The sequence below is a fragment of the Hippopotamus amphibius genome, chromosome 13 (assembly GCF_030028045.1).
Source record: "Hippopotamus amphibius kiboko isolate mHipAmp2 chromosome 13, mHipAmp2.hap2, whole genome shotgun sequence".
Taxonomy (NCBI): Eukaryota; Metazoa; Chordata; class Mammalia; order Artiodactyla; family Hippopotamidae; genus Hippopotamus; species Hippopotamus amphibius.
This window is the reverse complement of record NC_080198.1, coordinates 85,215,487-85,231,473: the sequence shown is the minus strand read 5'-3', so window position 1 is coordinate 85,231,473 and position 15,987 is coordinate 85,215,487. Positions and strand designations below refer to the sequence as shown.

Here is a 15,987-nt window from a genome sequence, read left to right as displayed (position 1 = left end):
GGTCTTCTTATAGATGGGAAAGGGTACACAACCTTAAAGCTATAGTTAACATTTATTTCCACTCCAAATTGAGAAGATGCCATAAAAGCAGTCACCAGAGGCTGTATCACTCATATTTACGAACCAGAGTTACTTCTACTTGCCTACATTTAATTTTACTTTGTATCCAACCATTTTAATAGACTTGGGGGATGTGGAAGAACCTTGGAAATTATGGAATATATCTTTTTTATTTCTAGCTAAACTCTCTGGGTAGAGGACTATATGTGCTGCATTACTCCATCCTTATCTGTGAACGTAGAAGAGCCAGGTTCAGTGGACCTGTTCTGTACCGCCAGGCGGGAATTTTCAACTCTTATTCAGCCCAAATCTCACTGTTCTCAGGAGAAATGTAGAAAAACAGATCACCATGCTATCTATCACAACCTTTTATATATTAAAGCCACTTTTTCTTTCAGTTGGGTATCAGTGTTAACCAGCTATCAGTGTACCTTCATCTAGCCATAAATTCTTGGAAAGTCAAAAGCCAGGTGAGGCTATGCAAATCAGCTTTCTGTCCATTGCTAGAGCTCTTATTTGTAATTAGAAGCCAGATTTTCTCATATTATGATTTTCTCCTACTGTGAATTTCTCTTCCGCACCCCACACCCAAAGAAAAGAAAAAAAAATCTATAGTATTAACAGTATGGAAGAAATTTTGGTCATGTGCTCCAAAGCACACTGTACCTTTTCCTGGTTGTATTTGTCATGCCTGTAAATTCATGTCATTTTAAAATGTCTGTCATCCTCATGGAAATGTAACCACCATGAGGGCAGATACCAAGTTTTCCTTGTTAATCAGTATTTTCCCTGTATCTATTTATTTAGCACACAACAATCCAACACTCCTATTTGGAAAATACGAAAATAGAGTCTGTAAAAGTCATTCTTAGAAGTGATTTCCCCACGACTATATAATATGTTAATGGCAAAGCCAGGGTTAGAACTCTGGATTCTTTTTTTTTTTTTGCTGTATTTTTATCAAAATTTTATTTGGTATAAGAGAAAATCAATATACCTTATTCAAAAATAAGATTTAAGCATAGCCTAAATATACTTTTTGGGACTCCTCCAAATTTCTCTCATTTGTCAGACATAATATCTTCAGAATTTTTTGTTGAACTAATTTACAGATTTATATTCCATGATCCCAATGACACTAAAGCAATCGCTCAGTCAGGAAAGGTTCTTTATCTGAATATAGCAGGATCTGTCATTAAAGTGGTCCTACTGGTGGATCCTGATTGCTCCTCCAGAAACACCGTCATGGAAGAAAGCCCATTCTCAGTCATCAAAACTAGAACTCTGGGTTCTTTACTGCCCATTCACATTCTCTGGCCATTACGCCACAGAGGTTCTTTCATCTCATACCCTGAACAGGCAACACAACTGATGAATAAGGTACCGAAAACCTTTGTGATCTAAACATCTTTGGTTGCCTGCCTAGTTCCCAGTGTTCCTTATCAGTTGGAACTTAGAAACCTTCCCATAAATATGCCTGATCTGTATATACTTTATGTAGGACTCTAAGAACAGAACCCCCAATGGAATTCTACAGCCACAGGAAAGAGCCAATTTATTGTCTACTATGAGGGTCAAGTTTTACAGAGGCCAAGCCACAGATGCCAGCTGAATTTCCATGGTTCAGCTACTGCTGAATCAAATATTCTGCCAAGTAGAACTCTAATTTGTATGGTTTTAAAGTTTTTATTCTGAGGTTTCTTTAAAGCAAATATTCAAAAAATAGAGCTTCTCCTGAGCACATGAGAAAAGTAAATGTGAATTTTGGGGAATGATGAAGTGATCTAAAATTGGATTGTGGTGATGGTTGCACAGCTCCACAAATTTTTTTTAATCTTTAAATCATACACTTAAATATTATAAAATATAACTCAAAGCTGTTAAAAAAAATGTGAAAATGAGTCAGATAGTTAAAGTACCTCTTTTTGTAAACATGTGGTATCAAAACTGTGAAGACATTCCTCATCCCCATAGTTTTTCAAGACCAGGTTCTATCTACTTCAATCATGGCTTACCTACAAGGTCAAAACTTTTTCCTATAATTTTGGAAAAAACAATTTAGTACAGTATCTGTAACTAATACAGTATCTGTAACATCTTCACTGATGTAGCACCAGCATATACTGACTCATTTGATTATCTGCATGAATGATCTGCAGATATATTTGTTTAATTAAGTATAGTGTTCTAGTCCAAAACCTGCCATTAACTAGCCATGGGGGTCTGAGCAAGTTATACATCTTCAGGTCTCAGTTTTCCCACCTATATCATGTGTCCTTATGGACCAGATTAGAGTCAAGTAACATACAACACATTCAAAAGAATAGTAACTGCTATCATCTAATGAATGGCCACTAATACACCAGACTTCAGGTAAATTATCAACCTACGAGGAAGGCAGTATTAGTCACTTTTTTTGCAGATGGAAACTGGAACATAGAAAGGTTCATTGGTTTGATCAAGGTCACACAGTCATTTAGTAGGAGACCCAGGATTCCCATCCAGAACTGTCCAGCTCCAAACCTATCTTCATTCTCAATTCTTCATTAGACTTCGGGGTTGGATTCTGCCAGATGTGGGCATGAATGCTGACCTTGCCTTTACTGTGTTAAGTTAGTCACCCTCTCTGAGTCCAGCTTCTCCAGCTGTAAAATGAGATTACTAATACTCAACTCTTGGGGTTGTTGTGACGATTAAATGATGGACAAATGTATCATTATAATGGAAGATAACATTACAGGAAATTAGGTAAAGAGTAGGTGAGAACTCTCTGTACTCTTTTTATGACTGTATTGTTAGTCAAAATTATTCTAAAATAAAAAGCATATTTTTAAAATTTAAAAAAAAAGATTAAATGAGAGATTTCTTCCCCTACAATGAAAAACCATTTGAAATACCCTTTCTCATGCCTCTCCCCACAAAAGCTCCTTCTTGTGCTAAAAAAAAAAAAAAAAGTTTTCAATTCTATGATTTCTTATAGCCTACCTGGATAAACCTCACTGGGACTGAATTCTATCATATAGTGAACATAAACACAGCATTAGTCATTTGCTATCAGTCCTTGGCTCTCTGATGGAGACTGTCAACAAGAGTGTCAACTTCAAGGGGTGGGCATTTGTCCACAGGAACTGAGCTGAGGTCACAGACTTGTCTCACTCTGCCCTACAAACAGATGTCTAGGTGACAACTCTTAGTCACTGTAAACGAGGGTGAAAGCCAAACCAGGTGGGAAGTACTGTATCTCCTTTCTAATCCTCTTGGCCAGCCCATTCATTCCCTAAAACAATACCTCACTGACCATAATTCAAAATAGCTGGTTTTCCCCAGGATACTATTTTCAACATAAAGTCTTTATTTTGATGATGTCTAATTATTCCACAAGCAGAAGAGAGTGTTTCTGTAACAGGATTTGTCAGCAAGAAACCTGTTTAATTCTGCGTATCGTAATATGCACCTTCAAAAGTTTACCTTGCAAGTATCCTGGTGAAAACTGGTGTAATGTGGAGCTCTAGTGGTGGCAAAAAAGTAAAGCAGCCATCAGTGAGAGCCAAGGAAAGCACCATGTATTATTTATTTATTTGTTATCACGGTGAAATCACCATTTATTGCTAAATTAATACGTTAAGAAGAAAAATGGTTCAAAATGATCTTCCAAGATGAAATAAGGTGAACTCTAAATGTAATGACTTTCTTCCAGATTACAAATTAGACCTCACAACCAGCTTACATCAAACATCATGAAGCAGTTAAAATCCCAAGAAAACAATCCTCAGTGCTGTGGCTGTCACTTTTCTACTTTTTACCAAGTTCACTAAGAATCCTATTAATTAAATACTACTTATTCTTCACACAGCTAGCAAGAGTACTGTATACAGAAAACACTGGATTCTGAATGGTATGATCAGTGAAGTCCTATACCAACTGTCTTGGGAATTTAAATAATCCCTACAGGCTAATGAGGTTGCTGTGAGTTAATTCCTGCACTAGGAAACTGCCTTCCTTGAATTTCTGACTTCTGAGGACTTTCCCAACTTAAAACAACTAAGAATGAAACTTACAATGTAAAACATTAACTCTCTGTTTTCCTGTTACCTAATGTATACGTCTTCTCAATTGAACAGGCTTCATTTTTTTAAAAAAATACAGCTCCATTTTGTTCAACAATATAGCTGAACATAAATAGTAAAATTTTTATAATGTACAATCAGGAGTTGACATTTGAAATTTCTAAACATGGTGCCTGGTTTAGCTGTGTCAAAACAAATTATCATGAGGCAAAAAACCTCAGAATGCAAAAAAAAAAAAAACCACAGGAACTAGCCTTTCCATACAGTGTAAGTATCTAAGTATCATGTTCCTGAACGTGAAAGAAAACATGAGACTCACTTTTCTATACATGATGATAAAAGAAACTAAAATATTCATAAATACATTAACAACATTTATTCAAAACAAAAATCTCAAGACTCATGGAAGTTTTTCATGACTTCTATCAGTTGAATCCACTAGATATTTTCCAATGGACATATTCCAAGGGCTTCTAAATTTTAGGTCTACAGATGACTGACTACCAAGCCACCAAGCCTCAGAGGTCTGTGAAGGAAGATTTAATGATTACCCAGGGGGTTTATTCATTGATGTCTCTCCTCTCTGTCCTTCTACTAATATGCTGTCATTAATATAGTTCCCTAAAGCCACACAGAAACATGGTAAGAGCCTTTTCTGAGAAGTCATTGAGAATGTAATAGTTTGTAATGAGAAGCTCAAGATGAAGAACTGATTTCCTTTCAGTCCTCATTGCTATAGGGTAGGAGAGAGAATCTTTCTGATACAAAATAAAAGCAGGCAAAGAAGTGAAGGTGATCTACTAACATAATCCTATGTGAAAGGGAACAAACAGAAACCTGTACTAAGGCATCATTAGCCACTAAGGAATTCAAATCTAAGGCGTTCTGCAGTCCTTTTCACCATAGATATCAAAATCGAATAAAACTGAAGAATACTTTTCCATCTGTGAATCTAAGAACTTGGTCTTTGGACATCATCTTGCCTGTGTTCTCTTTGGTGATTATCTCTATCTTCTTTCTCTTAACAGACCTTGGTATGCTGCTTAAAATAATCTTTGGGGCTTTGTTTGCCATCCTTTTATCCAGACATGTTGCTTTTATTAAAGTAAGTTAGGTCTGCATTCTTTCTTTATTGTTATTACAGGTAGACTTGACAGACACAGGACCTTTGTTTTAAAAAGCTCTGTTATGGAGGAAACCTTGTGAAATAAGTTCCATTTTACCTGCCGGGCAGTTGCACTCTGAAGGTGCTTCTCTTGCTATTCTTATTTTAGCCATGTGTTCATAGGATTTCTGTAGGAAAAGAAGAGGTATTAACAATCATCAATAACATCGTAGAAAAATGGATTCTTTAGGAACTCTAGCCATATGCCTGATTTACCAGCCTGAATAACTAACGTTTACATATGTACTTGGACTTTAGTCAAAAGGTAACAGTACCCAAGTCCTAGAAAAAGAAAATGACCATTGACATGGTATCAAGCCTGCTGGACTTGTATAACATCTTTCTCCATTCTTCAACTACCATCACCCTCTCTCTCAGCTCAGGCATATGCAGTCAAAAAAACCAGCATTTACATGCTGCAGTTCTAGGTAAGCTAGGGGTTTTCAAACAACCAATATTTTATATATAAAGGGCATCTGCTGATTGTGTTGTCCTGCCACTACTGCCAAACAGTCTCTCCATTAGAAGAGCAAGTTCCAGAAAACCCCGTAAATGTAGTCCAAAGCACCCCTGGTTTTGATAAGCATAACACAGATTCCTTTCAACTCTCAAGTCCAATGGCCCTGCATTCACAAACACCCCTGGCAATGCATGCTTTACAACAAAAATTAAGCTACTGGTTTTTTTTCTTCTTCTTCTTAAACACTGAATATGAAAACATTCAATGTGTGAAATAACTGATCTAAAATCACATGTGGAATTATTTCACTTTTAAGAGTGATTCCCATTCGTATATTAATGACACCTATGGCCCTAACCTTTTTATACCATATGAAGGATATAACAAATGTTATCTCTGCAAGGCATATTCTCCACAACATTGGGAAAGATCCACATGCAACTCCAGAAACTAAAAAGAGGTAAAATGCCACCCTGCCATTCTGGCCACCCTTCCCCCTTGTAGACCCCCATATATGTTTAGCCTGCAAACATTAAGAAGAGTAAGGGAAGATGATAGAGACAGAGAGGGTGATATCAAAGGATAAGCATATCCAAATACATGCTAAGGTGAGCAGAAACGGGGGCCTAGCATGTATGGGTACACACAGCCATACCACGCCTGCATACAGTAAGGTAGAGGCTGGTCATGTATACAGAATCACACCTGTGCAAGATGTTACCCACGTGCAAAATACCCCAGCCTTTCACACCTGAGCCAGAAGTTGCTCCACTTTCTCTTGCACCATTGCTTTGAGATGATCCAGACCATCAGGCAGCAGACGGATGGAAGGGTCGCCTTTGGCGGATTCGAGGGCGGCGATCCTCGCCTGGAGGTCGTTGGTTTTCACCCCCAGGTACAGACAAGACATCACGGCCACCACTGACAGGAGGGCCGCCAGGGCTGCGCACGGGGACACGGTCCGGGCACAACGCTGCCCGGCTGGGCTCCGGTCCTCGGTGCCCGGCTCCCGCCCCCCTCCTTTCCCTGCTTGCTTCTTCACCAGCATCGCGGCGGGGTCGGCTGTCTCGGCTTCCCCTCCCACCCTCTAGCACTTCCAATAACCTTAAAAGAAAGAAAAAGGACGGTTCCTCCAAAGTTCAGTCCCGGTGGCTGCACAAGCAGTTGGCGGAGCCGGAGCCGGGGCGCGGAGATGGATCAGCGCCGAGACCCGCAGACGTGGACCATCCTCCGCTTTCTTCTCCCCGCCCAGCTGCGAGGGGAAAGCACCCTCAGCCCGAGGACTGGTGGCAATAAGCTAAAATCCGGGATGAGCCCCACCCGGGTGTCCCTCCCTCAGAGGACGGGGACCCCCTCTGAGGAGAGCGGCCGCGCGGGGCCAAGGGACAGCGGCCGAGGCGCCGCGAGGGGCCGCCGCTCGCCCTCGCCACAGAGCGCCGGACCTGTTGCGCCTCCGTGAGTTTGCCTTATCTCCACCTAGTCGGCGTCTCTCCTCACGCCGCCCCGCGTCCCACCTGGATTCAGTTCCAGGCGAAAAGGCTCAGAGAGACCGCGAGGGCGCAGGGCGAAAGGGGTGGCCAAGGGGGCGAGGAGAGAGGAAGACGAAACACCCGAGGAGAAAACGCGAGTCGCGAGGCCGAAGCCGCGGCTGCCCGAAGGATCTCCGCAGCCTCGCGCTCGCGAGCCTTAAATACCCTGAGGGATGCTCGTGTGTGAGTGTGTGTGTGAGTGTGTGTGTGTGTGTGTGTGTGTGTGTGTGTGTGTGTGTGTGTGTGTGAGTGCGCGCGCGCTCCGACGGCGGCGTCCCTCCCCCGAACCCTCCCGGCGCCCGGCCTCCAGCCCGCGGCTCCCGCCGCAGCGCGCCCCCCTTCCGAAGCCCCGGCAGAAGCCCGCCTCATTAGCATAATATATTCACCTTCGCCCAGCCCGGGGGCGGGGCCGGGGAGAACTCCCCCTCCCCCGAGGGGCGGGGAGCTCGGGTGGGAGCAGAGCCGGAGGTCTTTTATTAGCATAATGTATGCAAATAGCTAGAGCGGCCACGGCGATTGGAGAGGAGCTTGGCGACCCCACCCCCACCCCCACCCCCCACCTCCCACCCCAGGGAGTAACTTCAGCGGCCCCCAAGGCCACTTCTCCCGCCTGCGCCGGGGGCCGAAGCCGGGGTCTGCTGTGGGCGGGCGGCAGCTCTGCCTTGTACTGACTCGGCCCAGCACCCCCTCTTCATCCCGGTGAAATGTGGAGACATGGCCTCCAGGAGGGAAGAGGGGCAGCAGAAAGCTCTAGCGCGCTAGGGCTTCACGCAGAAGCGGCGGCGGGAGCTCCGGCCATCCCGTTCCGGTGCCGCCTTCTTCCCTCCGCCCTCACCTTCCCACACGCCCAGAGGCCAAGTGTCTGGCTGACGCCTGAAGCATTCATCCATTTCCCCACTTCCCTTGTCTTCCCACGGCCGCGGCAGCCTGCGACGAGGGGAAGTTTTCTCTCCCCTCCCCCAGTTTCCTTCTGCCTTGCCGGGGCTGAGTCTCCTCCCCGCCCTGTGGTCCTCGTCTGTACCGGGGCGCTAATGCATTTTCCTGGTTCCCTGTTTTGTGGGATTGACGAAGGGAGTGTGGAGGTACACGCATGTCTCAGGATTTCTGAAAGGACTGAAGGATGAGGTCAATTTTTCCTCTTACCTGACTCTCCCCGTGCTGCTCCCTCTGGATCAAATTACAAGTTCTCCAAGGGGATTTCTGAAAGTAGAGAACAAGTAGCATTCTACATCTAATTGACTTTGAGGGAGAAAAAAAAAAAAATCCCACCCCTTACTCCAAAGAGTTCCTCCTTATCTCCTTCTCCACCAGAGAAATATCGTACACTTTTCATATCCTTTTTAATCAAGCAACCTCAAGTTGTTGTTCATCAATGTACACCAACAAAATCCACTAAACTAATCTTTCATAAATGTAACCGGGTATTGCTAGGTATGAAGCCGGGCGAAGATGTTTCAACAACATTGTTGATGGAAGATACAAGTTTGGAAAAGTTAGGGGATGAAACAGACACAAATCGGAGGAAAACGGTGACTTTTGCTGTAAAATCGAAAGCCTAATTCCTTACATTTATATTATACAGTAGTTCTCAAAGAGGGGCCCCAGGCAACAACATGGGCATCTTCTGAAAACTTAGGCAAAATTCAGATTCTAGGCCCCCACTCAACATCTACTGACTCAGAAACTACTACTATTACTAACGAATCAGAAATACAGCGATCTGTATTTTAACGCATCCTCCTAATGATTTTGAAGCACACTAAAGTTTGAGACCACCACAGTAACACTTCGCAAAATATTTTCAAACACACTTTTTCATTTGAACCTCATAATCTCGTGATGCAAGTAAAAAGTATGGGCCCCATTTTATATATAAGGAAACAATTTTCAAGTCACATTTGATTATGATTAAACATGTTTCCAATAATAGCACCCAGCGCATGGGTACAAATTTCTAAACATGTCAATTCTTTCAGATTTTCCAACTACCTCTCTAACCATTCCTTAGTCTTCTTTGCAAGCTTTTCCTCTGCCTATCCTCTAAATGTTGGTGCTCTTGGGGCCTCTGTCTTAATGCCATCTTCTAACTCTGTACACTATCTCCAGTAGTGCTGTCAATTACTGTCCTACTGATGAGTCATAAGCCCATATTGCAAGCCCAAACCTCTCTCCTGAGCCAGATAGCCATTTCCACTTGGATGTCCTATAAGCAATTCTAACTGAACCTGCATCTTACCTCCAAATCCTGCTGTTCCTCATTTGTTTTCCATTTCAGTAAATGGAACCACCATTAATCCAGCATCCCCAAGCCAAAATACCCAGTAAATAACCCTTGACTTCTCCTGTACCCTTCCCTCTCCAGCTACCTAAATCCCTTCAATACTCTCTATTGTCCTGAGGGTGGAAATCATGTCTTACAAGTCACCACCTGGTGTCTGTCATCTCACCTTCCTCTTCGCTTTATCTTTCCCCTCACCCTCCATGCCAGTTTCTCTAATGAAAGTATGGAGACAAAGAGTGTGAAGAACCTCTCTTTGGGGCAAGGCATCATTCTCTTAAAATTTCAATAGAAAGGCCATTTTCTGTGCTGATTGATGCTGACAGTAGGTCACACATTTTATTTGGATGATGCAATGTTCTTATATCATGCTTTGTGGAAACTGGCCATGAGAAGGTACATTAACAACTCTTGCAGGCTCTCAGAACTGTTAGATCTTAGTGCAGAGATAGAAATGGAATTCTGTGGATTGGGGATCTTTATCCAGAGGATTAGTTTTACTTTATTTCTTTAGTGGGCACAATACCCCAGAAATGTACCAGTCATTAGCGCTAGGACTTCAAACCTGGTAGATTCTCTGCATCAGGCACAGAGAATGTGTGGATCAAGAAAGCTCTGGGCATTTGAACCCATGTTCTTCTGTAGATTCATCAGAGCACAGTTGTTGTTTTAGTTCCTATGTGCAGAAGGATTCAAAAAAGTAAAAATAACACTAATAGAGTCTAGCTGACTCCATTTTATCAACTGGATGATATCAATGATATCAATAGCAGTAAAAGGCAGGCAGCTGGTTGTGGAACAGGTATGTGATTGGAAGAATAGTAGACTCCCAAAGATGTCCACATTCTAATCCCCAAAACCTGTAATGGGGAATGTTACTTTACTTGACAGAATGCATTTGCAGTTGTGATTAAGTATTTTGAGATGGGGAGATTTTCTTTGATTATGTGGGTGGGCCCAATGTAACCACATGGGTCCTTGTAAAAGGGAGGCAGGATTTCAGAGTAGGAGGAAGTATGACAAGGGAAGCAGAGGTCAGAGTGATGTGACTACTAGATTTGAAGTTGGAAGCCAAAATCTATGGGCAGTCTCTAGAAGCTGAAGAAGTCAGGGAACAAATTCTCCCCTAGAGCATCTGGAAGGAATGCAGCTTTGCCAGTCCTTTGATTTTGAGACTTTTGATCATCAGAACTATAATTAATAAATTTGTGTTGCTTAATTCACTCAGTTTGTGGTAATCTGTTACAACAGCAATAGAAAACTAACATAATCAGAGTCACAAGAAATCAGTCTTCGTCTGCAACTGCATCATAAGTGGTATTGTAAACACCATAATGCTAAGCAAGCCTGCAATAATAATCTGTCTCTCCAATGTTTATACATTCTTATTTTACAGGCATGCCCACTGGGAAAGAGTTGGAAAGATATGCCTTCTCCCATCTCATGTAAAATCAGGATGCCCTCTATTGAGGCATATTAAACTGAAAAAAAATATGTTCTATTTCCTTGATGCCTCCCATTGATGAAAAGCAAAAACAATAAACTAGTCAAGCTATACAGCCACTCTCATCTCTCCTCCTACTAATGCTCACCTAGCCAGGATTCTAACCCAGGATTTCTGCTAGAATTCCCGTTCCCAATCTCCAGGCCCCAGAAAAAAAGAAATAAACAAAGACTTCTGACAGAGAGACATGGCAGGAAGTTAAAGTGAGAAAGGAGGTACATGGGAGAAAAACAAGATAAAGAGAAAAAATGAAAAAGATAGAAGAAAGAGCTTTTAACATAGGTAAAAGTGTTAATTTTTTTTTAAAAAGGGAGAGCATAATCTACTTCCATAAACCTGTAAGAATCTTATCAATAGAGGATATATAGCATAGACATGAACTAACACACTCCAAATTTTGATGTCTTATGTATATTTAGAAAGATTCTTTGACCAAAATAAGTCTCTGGGATAATCATGTTATACTATTTTTAGATATTAATTACATGACAGAAAATGTTTGGCTAGAAAATATTTTTAGCATCATTAATTTTTGAGGTTAATTAGTTTTCTAAAACCACAATTTTAACCAAAGTTCACCATCAAAGTTATCAAACAGAAGCAAATGTGTGAGGGGATCTGTGGCCATTTGTGTACACCCACCATCACCCCTATGTCCTATAGGTACCTTAACAAAGAAAATGGTAGAATAAATTGTGTGCTGTATTGAGCATGCTATTTCATAAACTTCAGATGAACATGTACTCTCAGGGAAACATCTTTTAAGAAGACAAAGTTTCTCAAATAGAATGGAGTAGGCAGTAAAGTGTACTTAAAAGATGCAGCTCTCCCAGAGTCAGGCAAATTTCAATAGATCACAAACAAATTATAAATATCTTTAGGAACAGAAGAGCAGAAAAGAAGAATTTGGCTCTTTGTGACAGGCTGAAAATTTCCTTTTCAGACAGATCAAGGAACTGATCCCATTTACACAAGCCTGGTTAAGCAAAGGGCTTATAACTGTATGAATCCAGTAATCTGGATAATACAAGTCCTCCAAAATCCCATTCTTCTCTGCAGAGTCAGTTTCATGTGGTTTCTTGTTTTGTTTGGAGGGAGGGAGGAGGTGATTTTTTTTTTTTTAAACCTTAAATTATGTGGGCTTATAACTTCACTTCATGGATTTTTCCCCAAATTTGCCAATTCTGTTGCTAACTCTAACAAGAAACAACACTCCATTTAACTTACCAAATCAACGTTTTGTTATAACGCTAAGTAGACAAAACATGTTTGTAGCATTGGTTCAGATCATGGTTACAAGTACAGACTCCAAGGCCATACTGCCTAGACTCATAATCCAGCGCTCCCATTTGATAGCTGTGTGATTTGGGGTAAATGACTTGACCTTCCTGTGCCTCAGTTTTTCTCATTAGTAAAACAAAGATAATAATACTTACCTGTAAAGTCTTTTGCAGTGAATAAATGGGATGGGATATGTGAAACATTACAATGCCTGGTAGATATTAAGTGCAATATAAATTTTAGATTTTATTGGTGTTATTATTATTATTACTTTAAAAGTGTCAAAATCAACTGATCCATAGACACTGAAGGGCAAGGAAATGTACATTCTTATACCATGGGCACCTGTACATACCAATCATGATTTTAGTCCTGTCTGGTTTACCAGAATAGAGCAGCATCAGGGCAACCTTCAGCTATTGAATGATTTGAAGCATTCCTTACCCCAGGCCACCATTGACATGTTTTATGTCATTTTAGGTTAGTTTTGCCTGTTTTAGAACTTCATATAAATAGAAGCATATGGTATGTATTCTTATGTGTCCAGCTTCCTTTGCTTAACATAATGTTTTTTTGAAATTTATGCATAGTGTTTTTATAATGCTATTTTGTTTGTTTTTATTGCAGAGTAATATTCCATTTTATACAACAAATATACTTGTTCATGTATTCACATGTTGGTGGATATTTGGATTATTTCCAGTTTTTTTTTGCTATATATATGAAGCTTCTATGAATATTCACATGCAAGTTTTTTATCTTTCATATTTCAAAAACCATACATAATACTTTCTTCACTTAGAGATGGCTATGATACTTTTTATGAAAAAGAACAAAAGGAGGACTTGGATCTATCAGATACCAAACTATATTATGAAGGGAGAGCCATCAACACAGTTTGATATTGCTTCAGAGACAGAAATTAAACCAAGGGAATTGAATAAAGAGACTAGAAAAAAACCCACACATAGGCATCAAGATGGAAAAGAAATGACATTAAAAAGCAATGAGGAAAAGATGGGCTTTTCAATTAATTATGCTGTGACAATTGTATATTCACACAGAAAAATAAATAAAGTTGAATCCTTTTTTCAGAAAATAAATAAAAATTAAAAGGTGATGGCTTATAAGCTAAGTATAAGAGGTAATATAAAGCATTTAGAAGATAATATAGGAGAATATCTTCATGACCTTAGATTAAAGAAGGGTTTTTTGTTGTCGTTTTTGTTTTGTTTTGTTTTGTTTTTAAATATTTATTTAGTTAGTTGTTAGCTGTGTTGGATCTTCGTTGCTGCACACGGGCTTTTCTCTAGTTGAAGCGAGGTGGGGCTACTCTTCATTGTGGTGTGCAGCCTTCTCAGTGTGGTGGCTTCTCCTGTTGTAGAGCACAGGCTCTAGGCACACGGGCTTCAGTAGTTGCAGCATGTGAGCTCAGTAGTTGCAGCTTATGGGCTTAGTTGCTCTGCGGCATGTGGGATGTTCCCAGACCAGAGATCGAACCCGTGTCCCCTGCATCGGCAGGCAGATTTTAATAAGACACATAAAGCACTGGCCATAGAGGAAATGATTGATAAACTGGACTACATTAAGTTAAGAACTTCAGTTTATTAAAAAAGAAAACACATCTTAAAATGAGTGAAAAGGGGCTTCCTAGGTGGCGCAGTGGTTAAGAATCCGCCTGCCAATGCAGAGGTCACGGGTTCGATCCCAGCTCCAGGAAGATCCCACATGCCGCGGAGCAACTAAGCCCGTGTGCCCAAAAAAAAAAAAAAAAAAAAAAAAATGAGTGAAAAGACAAGTCACAAAGAGGGAAAAGATATTTGCAAACACTGTTTTATTAGTTCACAGTTTCTGTGGAACAGGAATTTGGGAATGGCTTACTTAGCCAGGTGGCTCTTGCATGAAGTTGCAGTCAAGATGTCAGCTGGGACTGTCATCATCTGAAGGCCTGACTGGGGCTGGAGAATCTTCTTCCAAGATGGCTTATTCACACACCTGTTGGCAGTTTTTTTTCCCTGACTCTTGTCAGGAGACCTCAGTTTCTGCCACTTGAGTGGCAGAAGGGCTGCTTGAGTATCCTTATGACATGGCAGCTGGCTTCCCCACAGAGCAAGGGATCTAAGAGAGAGGGTAAGGAAGAAACCTTAATGCCTCCTATGACCTAGTCTTGGAAGTCACACACTGTCATTTCCATCATATCTATTCATTAGTCTCTAAGTCTAGTTCCTACTCAAGAAGAGGAGAATTAAGCCCTGCCTACTAAAGGAAACCATATCAAAGAATTTGTGAACACATTTTAAAATCACCAGAGCTATATTCCTACTTCATACATGATATATACATTATCAGCTTTGCAGATAATGCAAGATTACTCTCCAAAGCTATTGTACCAATTTAAACATCCACCATCAACACACAACAGTTTCCCTTTTTCCATATCCTCACCAAAATGGGTACTGTAAAACTTTTCGTTATTTGCTTACCCGCACATATTCTAATAAATGTATGTTAGTTGACATTGCAGCAAGATGAGAAAAGTGTACTCAATTATAGCACTTATTTCATCACGTTGAGCAAAGACCAGAAGATGATGATGGAGCGAGACATGGATAATGTGAATATCTGGAGGGAGAGTACTGCAGAAAGTGGGAACAGGCTGAGGCTCGGAAGAGGGAGTACACCCAGTGTGTGTAAGGAAGAGCAGGAGGTAATGCAGCAGGAATTAGGTACACAAAGGAAAGAAGGAGGGATGATGTTAGAGGGATGACAGGGTGGAGGGTAGATCATAAAGGACTTTCTAGACCTTCATGGAAAGTTCTGTTGAACAATAGAGATTTACAGATTTGGGAGTCAGCAGCACGCAAACCAGTGGTTCTCAGCTTCTGGTTCTCAACTTTCAAAGTTGAGTGGTTCTTAACTTTGCACGCTGAAATCACCTGGACGGTCTGGAGGCTTGATTCTCACTGTCATCTGAATTTCTTGGCTCTGCTACACGTTCCCTCGGGGCCTCTTCCTCTCCTCTTCATCTCTTTGTATGGTCTTTTCACATGGTCTCTCCAGCAGGGTAGCTGGGCTTCTTCTCAAGGAGTAGTGTCATTTCCACCCCATGTTAGCGGTCAGGGCAAGTCACATAGCTAACACTATTTCGAGCAGGCGATGGGGTAGGGGGCACTACATAAAGGCATGAATGCTGGAAGCAGGATTCACTGGGGGCCATCAGTATAACAGACTACCACATAAGGAAAGTATAGACGCTAGACGTATGAGGGACAATGAAAAGATGCTAAGATGAATGGATTGTAGATCCCGGTAGATTTACTGGAATTAATCTATTCAAAACAGTGAGATGGAAAACTAGCAGGTGGCCACTGAAGAGTGGAATACTTGGTATAAGGAAAGTATTAAAGTTATTGGTGATGGCAATGTCTGGCGCAGTGCTTCTCAATCCTGATGTCACATTAGAAATAATGATGCTCGGGTCATATCCCAGAAGATTTTGATGTAATTATGCTGGAGGACTCTCATTGGTATTGCTTAAAAGCTCCCTAGCCAATTCTAACTGAGAGCTAATTCTAATTCTAATTGAGGACTGCTGATCTAGAATATGACCTTAGAGGCAAGTGGCTGAGGTAAGCTGTACAAC

The 15,987-nt window shown here is 41.2% G+C and overlaps 1 protein-coding gene across 1 annotated transcript in view; it reads right to left on the bottom strand.

The window, feature by feature from the left end:
• The window catches only part of COL25A1 (collagen type XXV alpha 1 chain), a 438,835-nt gene extending 432,035 nt beyond the window's left edge, over positions 1-6,800 (bottom strand). Inside the window, exons 1-2 of the mRNA XM_057705935.1 lie at positions 6,504-6,800; positions 5,351-5,420 (exon numbers count right to left, since the gene is read on the bottom strand). Of these exons, the coding sequence (XP_057561918.1) occupies positions 5,351-5,420; positions 6,504-6,800 (367 nt within the window). The remainder of the gene's footprint in view (positions 1-5,350; positions 5,421-6,503) is intronic.
• Between the last annotated feature and the right edge of the window lie 9,187 nt (positions 6,801-15,987).